Source organism: Oncorhynchus clarkii, chromosome 26 (genome assembly GCF_045791955.1).
Source record: "Oncorhynchus clarkii lewisi isolate Uvic-CL-2024 chromosome 26, UVic_Ocla_1.0, whole genome shotgun sequence".
Lineage (NCBI taxonomy): Eukaryota > Metazoa > Chordata > Actinopteri > Salmoniformes > Salmonidae > Oncorhynchus > Oncorhynchus clarkii.
The window spans coordinates 44,277,624-44,294,052 of record NC_092172.1 but is presented as its reverse complement, the minus strand read 5'-3'; the positions used below and the strand labels follow the sequence as shown (position 1 = coordinate 44,294,052).

The 16,429-nt window shown below is 43.9% G+C and overlaps 1 protein-coding gene across 2 annotated transcripts in view; it reads left to right on the top strand.

Moving 5' to 3' along the window:
• The window catches only part of LOC139384993 (pyruvate dehydrogenase phosphatase regulatory subunit, mitochondrial-like), a 35,849-nt gene extending 23,173 nt beyond the window's left edge, over nucleotides 1–12,676 (top strand). For both annotated transcript variants that reach the window (XM_071129955.1, XM_071129956.1), the window contains 4 exons: nucleotides 13–102; nucleotides 8,333–8,515; nucleotides 8,946–9,082; nucleotides 9,977–12,676. In XM_071129955.1, coding sequence (XP_070986056.1) covers nucleotides 13–102; nucleotides 8,333–8,515; nucleotides 8,946–9,082; nucleotides 9,977–10,244 — 678 coding nt within the window. In that variant the 3' untranslated portion in view covers nucleotides 10,245–12,676. The remainder of the gene's footprint in view (nucleotides 1–12; nucleotides 103–8,332; nucleotides 8,516–8,945; nucleotides 9,083–9,976) is intronic.
• The last annotated feature ends 3,753 nt before the right edge of the window (nucleotides 12,677–16,429 follow it).

Genomic DNA, 16,429 nt, shown 5'->3' with positions numbered 1-16,429 from the left:
GTGTGTCAACAGGAAATGAGTGTGGGCTACGCCAATGGGATCCGAGTAATGAGTATGACCCATACAGGAGAGCCGGGCTTCATGCTTTACATACCTATAGAGGTGAGATATACTATATACACTGCCCAAAAAAATAAAGGGAACACTAAAATAACACATCCTAGATCTGAATTAATCAAATATTCTTATTAAATACTTTTTTCTTTACATAGTTGAATGTGCTGACATCAAAATCACACAACAATTATCAATGTAAATCAAATGTATCAACCCATGGATGTCTGGATTTGGAGTCACACTCAAAATTAAAGTGGAAAACCACACTACAGGCTGATCCAACTTTGATGTAATGTCCTTAAAACAAGTCAAAATGAGGCTCAGTAGTGTGTGTGGCCTCCACGTGCCTGTATGACCTCCCTACAACGCCTGGGCATGCTCCTGATGAGGTGGCGGATGGACTCCTGAGGGATCTCCTCCCAGACCTGGACTAAAGCATGGAGCGAGACATGATGTCCCAGATGTGCTCAATTGGATTCAGGTCTGGGGAACGGGTGGGCCAGTCCATAGCATCAATGCCTTCCTCTTGCAGGAACTGCTGACACACTCCAGCCACATGAGGTCTAGCAGTGTCTTGCATTAGGAGGAACCCAGGGCCAACCGCACCAGCATATGGTCTCACAAGGGGTCTGAGGATCTCATCTCGGTACCTAATGGCAGTCATGCTACCTCTGGCGCGCACATGGAGGGCTGTGCGGCCCCCCAAAGAAATGCCACCCCACACCATGACTGACCCACTCCCATACCGGTCATGCTGGAGGATGTAGCAGGCAGCAGAACGTTCTCCACGGCGTCTCCAGACTGTCACGTCTGTCACGTGCTCAGTGTGAACCTGCTTTCATCTGTGAAGAGCACAGGGCGCCAGTGGCGAATTTGCCAATCTTTGTGTTCTCTGGCAAATGCCAAACGTCCTGCACGGTGTTGGGCTGTAAGCACAACCCCAACCTGTGAACGTCGGGCCCTCATACCACCCTCATGGAGTCTGTTTCTGACCGTTTGAGCAGACACATGCACATTTGTGGCCTGCTGGAGGTAATTTTGCAGGACTCTGGCAGTGCTCCTCCTGCTCCTCCTTGCACAAAGGCAGAGGTAGCGGTCCTGCTGCTGGGTTGTCTAAGACCTCCTCCACGTCTCCTGATGTACTGGCCTGTCTCCTGGTAGCGCCTCCATGCTCTGGACACTACGCTGACAGACACAGCAAACCTTCTTGCAACAGCTTGCATTGATGTGCCATCCTGGATGAGCTGCACTACCTGAGCCACTTGTGTGGGTTGTAGACTCCGTCTCATGCTACCACTAGAGTGAAAGCACCACCAGCATTCAAAAGTGACCAAAACATCAGCCAGGAAGCATAGGAACTGAGAAGTGGTCTGTGGTCCCAACCTGCAGAACCACTCCTTTATTGGGGGTGTCTTGCTAATTGCCTATATATTTCCACCTGTTGTCTATTCCATTTGCACAACAGCATGTGAAATGTATTGTCAATCAGTGTTGCTTCCTAAGTGGACAGTTTGATTTCACAGAAGTGTGATTGACTTGGAGTTACATTGTGTTGTTTAAGTGTTCCCTTTATTTTTTTGAGCAGTGTACTACTGGTTATATACTACTAGTTATATACTACTAGACTACTATACACTACTGGTTATATACTACTAGTTATATGCTGGTTATATACCCATACAGGAGAGCCAGGCTTCATGCTTTACATACCTATAGAGGTGAGATACACACTATACTATATACTACTAGTTATATACTACTGGTTATATACTACTAGACTACTATACACTACTGGTTATATACTACTGGTTATATACTACTGGTTATATACTACTAGACTACTATACACTACTGGTTATATACTACTGGTTATACACTACTGGTTATACACTACTGGTTATATACTACTGGTTATATGCTACTAGTCTATATATACTACTGGTTATATACTACTAGACTACTATACACTACTGGTTATATACTATACAGGAGAGCCGGGCTTCATGCTTTACATACCTATAGAGGTGAGATACACACTATACTATATACTACTGGTTATATACTACTAGTTATATACTACTGGTTATATACTACTAGTCTATATATACTACTGGTTATATACTACTAGACTACTATACACTACTGGTTATATACTACTGGTTATATACTATACAGGAGAGCCGGGCTTCATGCTTTACATACCTATAGAGGTGAGATACACACTATACTATATACTACTGGTTATATACTACTAGTTATATACTACTGGTTATATACTACTAGTTATATACTACTAGTTATATCCCACCAAACACTACTGGTTATATACTACTGGTTATATACTATACAGGATAACTGGGCTTCATGTTTACATACCTATAGAGGTGAGATATACACTATACTATATACTACTCTATACTACTGGTTATGTACTACTGGTTATATACTACTGTACACTACTGGTTATATACTACTGGTTATATACCACTGGCTATACACTACTGGTTATATACTACTGGTTATATACTACTGGTTAAACACTACTAGTCTATTATACACTACTGGTTATATACTACTGGTTATATACTACTGGTCTACTGTACACTACTGGTTATATACTACTAGTCTACTGTAAACTACTGGTTAAACACTACTAGTCTATTATATACTACTGGTTATATACTACTGGTTATATACTACTGGTTATATACTACTGGTCTACTTTACACTACTGGTTAAACACTACTAGTCTATTATATACTACTGGTCTACTTTACACTACTGGTTAAACACTACTGGTTAAACGCTACTGGTTAAACACTACTAGTCTATTATATACTACTGGTTATATACTACTGGTTATATACTACTGGTCTACTGTACACTACTGGTTATATACTACTGGTTATATACTACTGGTTATATACTACTGGTCTACTGTACACTACTGGTTATATACTACTGGTTATATACTACTGGTTATATACTACTGGTCTACTGTACACTACTGGTTAAACACTACTAGTCTATTATACACTACTGGTTAAACACTACTAGTCTATTATACACTACTGGTTATATACTACTGGTTATATACTACTGGTCTACTATATACTACTGGTCTACTGTACACTACTGGTTATACACTACTGGTTAAACACTACTAGTCTACTATACACTACTGGTCTACTGTACACTACTGGTTAAACACTACTAGTCTACTATCACTACTGGTTTTATACTACTGGTCTACTCTATACTACTGTTTATATACTAATGGTTATATACTACTGGTCTACTCTACACTACTGGTTATATACTACTGGTTATATACTACTGGTTATACACTACTGGTCTACTATACACTACTGGTTAAACACTACTAGACTACCGTACACTGCTGGTTATATACTACTAGTCTACTATATACTACTAGACTACTATACACTACTGGTTATACACTACTGGTTATATACTACTGGTCTACTGTACAGTACTGGTTATACACTACTGGTTATATACTACTAGTCTACTATACACTACTGGTTATATACTACTAGTCTATGTACACTACTGGTTATACACTACTGGTTATATACTACTTGTCTACTATATACTACTACACTACTGGTTATACACTACTGGTTATATACTACTAGTCTACTATACACTACTGGTTATACACTACTGGTTATATACTACTAGTCTACTATATATTACTAGACTACTATACACTACTGGTTATACACTACTGGTTATATACTGCTGGTTATATACTACTAGTCTACTATACACTACTAGTTATACACTACTAGTTATACACTACTGGTTATATACTACTAGTCTACTATACACTACTAGTTATACACTACGAGTTATATGCTACGAGTTATACACTACTTGTTATATACTACTTGTTATATACTACTGGTTATATACGACTGGTTATATACGACTGGTTATACACGACTGGTTATACACGACTGGTTATACACGACTGGTTATACACGACTGGTTATACACGACTGGTTATACACTACTGGTTATACACTGCTGGTTCTATACTGCTGGTTATATACTACTGGTTATACCCTACTGGTCTACTAAATACTACTGGTTATATACTACTGGTCTACTATACACTACTGGTTTTATACTACTGGTTATATACTACTAGTTATATATTACTGGTTATATACTACTGGTTATATACTACTAGTCTACTATACACTACTAGTTATATACTACTGGTTATACACTACTGGTTTTACACTACTGGTTAAACACTACTAGTCTATTATACACTACTGGTTATACACTACTGGTTATATACTACTGGTTATATACTACTGGTCTACTGTACACTACTGGTTATATACTACTGGTTATATACTACTGGTTATATACTACTGGTCTACTGTACACTACTGGTTATACACTACTGGTTAAACGCTACTGGTCTACTATACACTACTGGTTAAACACTACTAGTCTACTATCACTACTGGTTATATACTACTGGTCTACTCTACACTACTGGTTATATACTACTGGTTATATACTACTGGTTAAACACTACTGGTCTAGTATACACTACTGGTTAAACACTACTAGACTACCGTACACTGCTGGTTATATTCTACTAGTCTACTATATACTACTAGACTACTATACACTACTGGTTATACACTACTGGTTATATACTACTGGTCTACTGTACACTACTGGTTATACACTACTGGTTATATACTACTAGTCTACTATACACTACTGGTTATATACTACTAGTCTGTATACACTACTGGTTATACACTACTGGTTATATACTACTTGTCTACTATATACTACTGGTTATATACTACTAGTCTACTATATATTACTAGACTACTATACACTACTGGTTATACACTACTGGTTATATACTACTAGTCTACTATATACTACTATACACTACTGGTTATACACTACTGGTTATACACTACTGGTTATATACTACTTGTCTACTATATACTACTACACTACTGGTTATACACTACTGGTTATATACTACTAGTCTACTATACACTACTGGTTATATACTACTGGTTATATACTACTACACTACTGGTTATACACTACTGGTTATATACTACTAGTCTACTATACACTACTGGTTATACACTACTGGTTATATACTACTAGTCTACTATATACTACTGGTTATACACTACTGGTTATATACTACTAGTCTACTATATACTACTAGACTACTATACACTACTGGTTATACACTACTGGTTATATACTACTGGTTATATACTACTAGTCTACTATACACTACTAGTTATACACTACTAGTTATACACTACTGGTTATATACTACTAGTCTACTATACACTACTAGTTATATACTACGAGTTATATACTACGAGTTATACACTACTGGTTATATACTACTGGTTATATACGACTGGTTATACACGACTGGTTATACACGACTGGTTATACACGACTGGTTATACACTACTGGTTATACACTGCTGGTTCTATACTACTGGTTATACACTACTGGTCTACTATATACTACTGGTTATATACTACTGGTTATATACTACTGGTTATATACTACTGGTTATATACTACTAGTCTACTATACATTACTAGTTATATACTACTGGTTTTACACTACTGGTTATATACTACTGGTTATATACTACTAGTTATATATTACTGGTTATATACTACTGGTTATATACTACTGGTTATATACTACTAGTTATATATTACTGGTTATATACTACTGGTTATATACTACTAGTCTACTATACACTACTGGTTTTATACTACTGGTTATATACTACTAGTTATATATTACTGGTTATATACTACTGGTTATATACTACTAGTCTACTATACATTACTAGTTATATACTACTGGTTTTACACTACTGGTTATATACTACTGGTTATATACTACTGGTTATATACTACTGGTTATATACTACTGGTTATATACTACTGGTCTACTCTACACTACTAGTTATATACTACTGGGTATATACTACTAGTCTATATGCACTACTGGTCTACTATACACTACTGGTTATATACTACTAGTCTATATATACTACTACACTACTGGTCTACTATACACTACTGGTTATATACTACTAGTCTATATATACTACTGGTTATATACTACTAGTCTATATATACTACTGGTTATATCCTACTAGTTATATACTACTAGTCTATATATACTACTGGTTATATACTACTAGTTATATACTACTAGTCTATATACACAACTGGTTTGTGTCTGAACACAATCACATGCTGTATGTGCTTCATCAGTAAAATAAGATGTGTGTTTGATGGGACATTTTGTTATCACACAGTGTTATTGATACATTCTCTCTCTCTCCTTCTCTCTCTCTCTCTTCTCTCCTCTCCTCTCCTCTCCTCTCCTCTCCTCTCCTCTCCTCTCCTCTCCTCTCCTCTCCTCTCCTCTCCTCTCCTCTCCTCTCCTCTCCTCTCCTCTCCTCTCCTCTCTCTCTCTCTCTCTCTCTCTCTCTCTCTCTCTCTCTCTCTCTCTCTCTCTCTCTCTCTCTCTCTCTCTCTCTCTCTCTCTCTCTCTCTCTCTCTCTCTCTCTCTCTCCTTCTCTCTCTCTCTCCTTCTCTCTCTCTCTCCTTCTCTCTCTCCTCTTCTCTCTCTCTCCTTCTCTCTCTCCTTCTCTTTCTCTCTCCCCCTCCCTCCCTCTCTCTCTCTCCATTTCTCTCCTCTCTCCATTTCTCTCTCTCTTTCTCTCCTTCTCTCCCTCCCACCTCCCTCTCTCTCCCCTCCCTCCCTCCCTCTCTCTCTCTATCCCTCCCCTTCTCTCTCTCTCTTTCTCTCCTTCTCTCCCTCCCACCTCCCTCTCCCTCCCCTCCCTCCCTCCCTCCCTCCCTCCCTCCCTCCCTCCCTCTCTCTCTCTATCCCTCCCCTTCTCTCTCTCTCAATTTCTCTCCTCTCCCCCTCTCTCTTTCTCCTCTGTCTCCCTTTCCCCTCTCTTTCTCCCCTTCTCTTTCTCCCCTTCTCTCTTTCCCCTCTCATCTCCCCCTCTCTCCCTCTCCCTCTCTCTCCCCTCTCTCTCTCTCTCTCTCCCCTTCTCTCTCTCTGTTACTGGAATTAAATTGCTCTATGTTTTAATACCCAATTAAAATTAAACACTGTCAATTCATAAGGATTTGTAAGACCCTTATTCTATAATAATGGACAGAGCCCAGTCTTAAAGTCAATCAGCAGAGTTTATTCACGAGAGTACTGAACACGATACAGTTTACCACAGGTTATAAACTGAAAATGACGTCATTAGTTTCAGTACCAACCCGTCTCTTCTCCCACCCTGGTACAAAGGCAGTATCTCAAGCCTTCCCACATCGTCTCCCTACCAATTTAATATAAGTCATGAGCCAAGGTCTTCTTGCGTAGATAAGCATTCTAGCCAGTCTGAAGATATCGTTAATTCATTTCTACCAAGGAACAGACAGTCATTGTTCTAACTCTTGCCCACATTTACACACATTATATTCAGCACTGGGATCAAGAAAGAAAACTCATACATATACAGCAACATAATAGTATTCGGATTAGTACATATACAGTAACATAATAGTATTCGGATTAGTACATATACAGTAACATAATAGTATTCTGATTAGTACATATACAGTAACATAATAGTATTCTGATTAGTACATATACAGTAACATAATAGTATTCTGATTAGTACATATACAGTATCATAATAGTATTCTGATTAGTACATATACAGCAACATAATAGTATTCGGATTAGTACATATACAGTAACATAATAGTATTCTGATTAGTACATATACAGTAACATAATAGTATTCTGATTAGTACATATACAGCAACATAATAGTATTCTGATTAGTACATATACAGTAACATAATAGTATTCTGATTAGTACATATACAGTAACATAATAGTATTCTGATTAGTACATATACAGTAACATAATAGTATTCTGATTAGTACATATACAGTAACATAATAGTATTCTGATTAGTCAGTCCTGATTGAAATGTATACATAATTAGTCATCATTGATAAAAATTCCCTTAACACTCTCTCTCCCCTCTCTCTCTCTCTCTCTCTCTCTCCCTCTCTCTCTCTCTCTCCCTCTCCCCTTCTCTCTCTCTCTCTCCCCCTCTCTTTCCCCTCTCTCCCCTCTCTCTCTCTCTCCCCCTCTCTCTCCCTCTCTCCCTCTCTCCCCCTCGTCTCCTCCAGTATGCGCTCCATGTCTACAACGAGGTGATGTCAGTGGGCCAGAAGTATGGGATCCGTAACGCTGGGTACTACGCCCTGCGTTCTCTCCGTATAGAGAAGTTCTTTGCCTTCTGGGGTCAGGACCTGGATCCTTTCACCACTCCCCTGGAGTGTGGACGGGAGTTCAGGGTCAAGTTTGACACGGTACGACCCACGGACCCCAATATTTAGTTTGGTCTGAACAGGTCCTTAGTCCTGTACTGTGTTACTGATGAGGTCTGGTTGATGTTTGGTCTTATCCCCTCCTCTTCTCTCTATCCCCCATCCTAATCTCTCTCTCCTCCTCCTCTCTGTACCACATCCTCCTCCTCTCTGTACCACATCCTCCTCTCTCTGTACCCCATCCTCCTCTCTCTGTCCCCTCCTCTTCTGTCCCCTCCTCTTCCTCTCTCTGTCCCCTCCTCCTCCCTCTGTCCCCTCCTCCTTCTCTCTCTGTCCCCTCCTCCTTCTCTCTCTGTCCCCTCCTCCTTCTCCTCTGTCCCCTCCTCTCTCTGTCCCCTCCTCCTCCTCTCTCTGTCCCCTCCTCCTCCTCTCTCTGTCCCCTCCTCCTCCTCCTCTCTGTCCCCTCCTCCAGGACATAGACTTCCTGGGTCGAGCGTCTCTGCTGCATCAGCGTCAGGAGGGGGTGAGCCGTCGCTTCATCATGTTGGTCCTGGAGGATCATGACACAGAGCTGGACCTGTGGCCCTGGTGGGGAGAACCCATCTACAGGTTAGACAAGCCTCTGAACCCCTAAACTGCTCAGCAGACACTACAATAGTAGCTGTCCGCTGCCCTGGCCTCTGAACCCCTAAACTGCCCTGGCCTCTAAACCCCTAAACTGCCCTAGCCTCTAAACCCCTAAACTGCCCTAGCCTCTAAACCCCTAAACTGCCCTAGCCTCTGAACTGCCCTAGCCTCTGAACCCCTAAACTGCCCTAGCCTCTGAACTGCCCTAGCCTCTGAACTGCCCTAGACTCTAAACCCCTAAACTGCCCTAGCCTCTAAACCCCTAAACTGCCCTAGCCTCTAAACCCCTAAACTGCCCTAGCCTCTGAACCCCTAAACTGCCCTGGCCTCTAAACCCCTAAACTGCCCTGGCCTCTGAACCCCTAAACTGCCCTAGCCTCTGAACCCCTAAACGGCCCTAGCCTCTGAACCCCTAAACTTCCCTAGCCTCTGAACTGCCCTAGCCTCTAAACCCCTAAACTGCCCTAGCCTCTAAACCCCTAAACTGCCCTAGCCTCTGAACCCCTAAACTGCCCTAGCCTCTAAACCCCTAAACTGCCCTAGCCTCTGAACCCCTAAACTGCCCTAGCCTCTGAACCCCTAAACTGCCCTAGCCTCTGAACCCCTAAACTGCCTTACACACACAGTCTGGATGAAGAGGCTATCAGAGGGTTACAGGATCAATAATATTTTATTTTCACCATCTAATGCTCTCTGTCTCGTCTCTTTCTCTCTCTCTCTGTCGCTCTCTCGCTTTCTCTCTTTCTCTCTCCGTCTCTCTCTCTGTCATCTCGTCTATCTCTCTCTTTCTCTGTTTCTTTCTCTCTTTCTCTGTCGCTCTCTCTTTCTCTGTCTGTCTCTTTCTCTCTCTGTCTTTTTCTCTCTCTGTCTCTTCAGGAATGGGGAGCTGTGTGGTACCACCACCTCCTCTGCCTACTCCTACACCCTGGAGAGACACGTGTGTCTGGGCTTTGTCTCGCCGCCCTCCCTGGACGGCTCCCCTGCCGCGGTGACCCCAGACTTCATCAACAGGGGAGATTACGAGGTGGATATAGCAGGACAGAGATACCCAGCCAAGGCGAAGCTGTACCCCTTCAGCTCTCTGTTCGCCCAGCAGAGACGACGCAAAGATGAGATGGAGCTCAGTAACTTTCAGGGCAAATGAGGAAGAGGAAGGAATGTAGGATCTAAGAAGAGGGGTCTGAGTGAAGGGTGAACTCTCCAGAGATGACCCTTTAACCTTTCTCTCGCTCCACCCTTCTGGTGCCGATCTGTTCTCGGTCTCTCGCTCCATCCTTCTGGTGCCGATCTGTTCTCTGCCTCTCGCTCCACCCTTCTGGTGCCGATCTGTTCTCGGCCTCTCGCTCCACCCTTCTGGTGCCGATCTGTTCTCGGCCTCTCGCTCCATCCTCTGGTGCCGATCTGTTCTCGGTCTCTCGCTCCATCCTTCTGTTGCCGATCTGTTCTCGGCCTCTCGCTCCACCCTTCTGGTGCCGATTTGTTCTCGGCCTCTCGCTCCACCCTTCTGGTGCCGATCTGTTCTCGGCCTCTCGCTCCACCCTTCTGGTGCCGATCTGTTCTCGGCCTCTCGCTCCACCCTTCTGGTGCCGATCTGTTCTCGGCCTCTCGCTCCACCCTTCTGGTGCCGATCTGTTCTCGGCCTCTCGCTCCACCCTTCTGGTGCCGATCTGTTCTCGGCCTCTCGCTCCACCCTTCTGGTGCCGATCTGTTCTCTGCCTCTCGCTCCATCCTTCTGGTGCCGATCTGTTCTCTGCTTCTCGCTCCATCCTTCTGGTGCCGATCTGTTCTCGGCCTCTCGCTCCACCCTTCTGGTGCCGATCTGTTCTCTGCCTCTCGCTCCATCCTTCTGGTGCCGATCTGTTCTCTGCCTCTCGCTCCATCCTTCTGGTGCCGATCTGTTCTCAGCCTCTCGCTCCACCCTTCTGGTGCCGATCTGTTCTCGGCCTCTCGCTCCATCCTTCTGGTGCCGATCTGTTCTCTGTTCTCTACCTCTCGCTCCATCCTTCTGGTGCCGATCTGTTCTCTGTCTCTCGCTCCACCCTTCTGGTGCCGATCTGTTCTCTGTCTCTCGCTCCACCCTTCTGGTGCCGATCTGTTCTCTGTCTCCCGCTCCATCCTTCTGGTGCCGATCTGTTCTCTGTCTCCCGCTCCATCCTTCTGGTGCCGATCTGTTCTCTGCCTCTCGCTCCATCCTTCTGGTGCCGATCTGTTCTCGGCCTCTCGCTCCATCCTTCTGGTGCCGATCTGTTCTCTGCCTCTCGCTCCACCCTTCTGGTGCCGATCTGTTCTCTTCCTCTCGCTCCACCCTTCTGGTGCCGATCTGTTCTCTGCCTCTCGCTCCACCCTTCTGGTGCCGATCTGTTCTCTTCCTCTCGCTCCACCCTTCTGGTGCCGATCTGTTCTCTTCCTCTCGCTCCACCCTTCTGGTGCCGATCTGTTCTCTGCCTCTCGCTCCACCCTTCTGGTGCCGATCTGTTCTCGGCCTCTCGCTCCATCCTTCTGGTGCCGATCTGTTCTCTGCCTCTCGCTCCACCCTTCTGGTGCCGATCTGTTCTCGGCCTCTCGCTCCACCCTTCTGGTGCCGACCTGTTCTCTGCCTCTCGCTCCACCCTTCTGGTGCCGATCTGTTCTCTGTCTCTCGCTCCACCCTTCTGGTGCCGATCTGTTCTCTGCCTCTCGCTCCCACGCTGAAGGGGCGTACCGTTTAACGCACAATCAATCCCCTGCCCCCCCCCCCATCCCGCTCTCCCCTTCTCTTTCATAGTGCAATATCTACAAGATACCAAAAACTCCAGAGTTGTCTGTCTGTCAGGACTGCCCCCCAAGGTCCAGAGTTGTCTGTCTGTCAGGACTGCCCCCCCCCCCCCCCAAGGTCCAGAGTTGTCTGTCTGTCAGGACTGCCCCCCCAGGTCCAGAGTTGTCTGTCTGTCAGGACTGGCCCCCCCAGGTCCAGAGTTGTCTGTCTGTCTGTCTGTCTGTCAGGACTGGCCCCCCAGGTCCAGAGTTGTCTGTCTGTCAGGACTGCCCCCCCCCCCCAAGGTCCAGAGTTGTCTGTCTGTCAGGACTGGCCCCCCCAGGTCCAGAGTTGTCTGTCTGTCAGGACTGGCCCCTCCAGGTCCAGAGTTGTCTGTCAGGACTGGCCCCCCCAGGTCCAGAGTTGTCTGTCAGGACTGCCTCTCAGTGCGTCCCTCCCGCTACATATCACGTGATAACCATATATTAACTGTATATCTAAACCTTTTAAAGTCCTGCAGTCTGAGTGAGTACGGTGGGGAGGACAGTAGTGGTTATCTGAGGGGGGTGGCGTGACAGAGAAGGGAACAGCCATGTTAAATTCCCTCTTATTGGTGGAAACCCGCTGCCCTGTCCAATGGGAGGCCTCGTGGTTGGTGGGTGATTTCCTATCGGTCTCCCCCTGGATGGGTGTCTGTGTAAAGAAAGGACAAATGTTCAAAATAAATGTATTTTTGTATATGAGTGAAGTTGTAAATATGTTGAAGTAGCACAGATTTGATGAGTTGTACCATGTTTATCAGACTGAAACACTTTGTACAGAATAAAACTATCCAGCTATGATATGGTCCCACATCTGTTTGGTCGCGCCCCTTGCCCCTGCGCCCCTTCCCCCCTGCGCCCCTTCCCCCCTGCGCCCCTTCCCCCCTGCACCCCTCCCCCCTGCGCCCTTCCCCTATACCCGCGTTATACTTCTGGGTCATATTTAAATGGTTTATACCCGCGTTATACTTCTGGGTCATATTTAAATGGTTTAAACCCTCGTTATCCTTCTGGATCATATTTAAATGGTTTAAACCCTCGTTATCCTTCTGGGTCATATTTAAATGGTTTATACCCTCGTTATCCTTCTGGGTCATATTTAAATGGTTTATACCCTCGTTATCCTTCTGGGTCATATTTAAACGGTTTATACCCTCGTTATCCTTCTGGGTCATATTTAAATGGTTTAAACCCTCGTTATCCTTCTGGGTCATTTAAATGGTTTAAACCCTCGTTATCCTTCTGGGTCATACTTAAATGGTTTAAACCCTCATTATCCTTCTGGGTCATATTTAAACGGTTTATACCCTCGTTATCCTTCTGGGTCATACTTAAATGGTTTAAACCCTCGTTATCCTTCTGGGTCATATTTAAACGGTTTATACCCTCGTTATCCTTCTGGGTCATATTTAAATGGTTTATACCCTCGTTATCCTTCTGGGTCATATTTAAATGGTTTATACCCTCGTTATCCTTCTGGGTCATATTTAAATGGTTCTGTCAGAGAGGATGTCAGCGAGACTGTAAAACCCATCTATCTATATCCCATCTAATTGGTTGTGTTGATTCTGAAATGGTGTTTCTTTACGGTCAGTAATGCTTTGTTGTCCAATATTTCATGTTCTAGTACATTTCATTAGGATGGGCTCCCTGAGGTCAGACGTCTGTTTGATCACAATACAGGAGACTCACCTGCTCTGAGGAGGGGAGAGAGATACAGGTTACTAACACAATACAGGAGACTCACCTGCTCTGAGGAGTGGAGAGAGATACAGGTTACTAACACAATACAGGAGACTCACCTGCTCTGAGGAGGGGAGAGAGATACCAGTAACTGACACACAATACAGGAGACTCACCTGCTCTGAGGAGGGGAGAGAGATACCAGTAACTGACACACAATACAGGAGACTCACCTGCTCTGAGGAGGGGAGAGAGATACAGGTAACTGACACACAATACAGGAGACTCACCTGTTCTGAGGAGGGGAGAGCGATACAGGTATCTGACACAATACAGGAGACTCACCTGCTCTGAGGAGTGAGGAGATACCAGTAACTGACACACAATACAGGAGACTAACCTGCTCTGAGGATGGGAGAGAGATACAGGTATCTGACACACAATACAGGAGACTCACCTGCTCTGAGGAGGGGAGAGAGATACAGGTATCTGACACAATACAGGAGACTCACCTGCTCTGAGGAGTGAGGAGATACCAGTAACTGACACACAATACAGGAGACTCACCTGCTCTGAGGAATGGAGAGATACAGGTAACTGACACACAATACAGGAGACTCACCTGCTCTGAGGAGGGGAGAGAGATACAGGTATCTGACACAATACAGGAGACTCACCTGCTCTGAGGAGTGGAGAGAGATACAGGTGACTGACACAATACAGGAGACTCACCTGCTCTGAGGAGTAGCTGTAATCTAATCTTTGTTTTATTTTCCTGACAGATATAATCTGTTGTTCTGAAATCTCAAAGTATTGAAACTCTATGATTTTAAATGCAGAAATGGTTTTACATTTTTACTTAATATGTGTAGTTTATTACCTAAAAAATGTCAAGATCTGGGCCTCTGATATTTTGTATTGTATCTGAGACCGAGTTAACTGATAAAACCCTGGACTCTAATGTTGCTATGGATGGTTACAATGTGTTTAGGGCTGGTAGGAAAGGCAACGGTGGTGGTGTTACTATGGATGGTTACAATGTGTTTAGGGCTGGTAGGAAAGGCAACGGTGGTGGTGTTACTATGGATGGTTACAATGTGTTTAGGGCTGGTAGGAAAGGCAACGGTGGTGGTGTTTCTATGGATGGTTACAATGTGTTTAGGGCTGGTAGGAAAGGCAACGGTGGTGGTGTTTCTATGGATGGTTACAATGTGTTTAGGGCTGGTAGGAAAGGCAACGGTGGTGGTGTTTCTATGGATGGTTACAATGTGTTTAGGGCTGGTAGGAAAGGTAACGGTGGTGGTGTTTCTATGGATGGTTACAATGTGTTTAGGGCTGGTAGGAAAGGCAACGGTGGTGGTGTTTCTATGGATGGTTACAATGTGTTTAGGGCTGGTAGGAAAGGCAACGGTGGTGGTGTTACTATGGATGGTTACAATGTGTTTAGGGCTGGTAGGAAAGGCAACGGTGGTGGTGTTTCTATGGATGGTTACAATGTGTTTAGGGCTGGTAGGAAAGGCAACGGTGGTGGTGTTTCTATGGATGGTTACAATGTGTTTAGGGCTGGTAGGAAAGGCAACGGTGGTGGTGTTACTATGGATGGTTACAATGTGTTTAGGGCTGGTAGGAAAGGCAACGGTGGTGGTGTTTCTATGGATGGTTACAATGTGTTTAGGGCTGGTAGGAAAGGCAACGGTGGTGGTGTTACTATGGATGGTTACAATGTGTTTAGGGCTGGTAGGAAAGGCAACGGTTGTGGTGTTTCTATGGATGGTTACAATGTGTTTAGGGCTGGTAGGAAAGGCAACGGTTGTGGTGTTGCTATTTACACAAGGAATCTTCTTTCTGTGTCTCTGTTAAAGGCCACCTCCAGTCCTAAACTATTATACTTGTTGGCTTTAAGTCTTCAGTTGTGTTCAAAGTCAAGAATAACAGTTATAGGAATCTACCGTCTACCTTCCGCCAAGAAGTGTGTACTAAACAAGCTCCCTGATTTAATTGCCATTTTTATTACCCCAGAGGTGTTGATCGCTGGATATTTTAATCTTGCATGGATGCTGGAAGCTGACTGTCTACATAACTGTTGTACTAATCTAAATTTGACCCAGCTGATTACAAAGCCCACTCGTCCAAACTTAAAGGACTCTACGAAATCGACTTTGATTGACCTCATATTTACAAATACTCCAGAGTAATATTCTGGGGTATTTGCTGTGGATATTAGTGACCGCTGTCCCATTGTTTGTGTCAGGGATATCCAGATGCCTCGAGCCTAGCCTCATTTTATCAACGAGAGACATTTTAAACATTTCAACGAACTGGCCTTTTATTGGTGACCTTTATTTTGGTGACTTTGATCGTATTGCTTCTGTACCTGACCCAGAGTGTATTGTAGATAAACATGTTCCCTTAGAATTAATAGAATTAAAAGTAGGTCTTGCCCTTGGTTCAGTCCAGAGCTATCTGAAGTCATGCACATCAGGGATGCTGCCTGGGCCAAAGCTAGATTCCCAGACGGGCAGTCTTTCAGGAAGTTGAGAAATCCGTGTAAAATAAGTTTTAAAAAGCTAAATCCATTATGCCAATACACTATCTGAATGTACAGGGAACTCAGATACATTTTGGGAAGCTGTTAAATCCATTAAGCTAATACACTATCTGAATGTACAGGGAACTCAGATACATTTTGGGAAGCTGTTAAATCCATTATGCCAATACACTATCTGAATGTACAGGGAACTCAGATACATTTTGGGAAGCTGTTAAATCCCTGAAGGGATGTATCTCTTCTTCTCTCCCTCAATAAATGAATTCATTTAGATTCCCTGGCCCTATTACTGACAACATGGATATCATTAATGGGTTTAAATC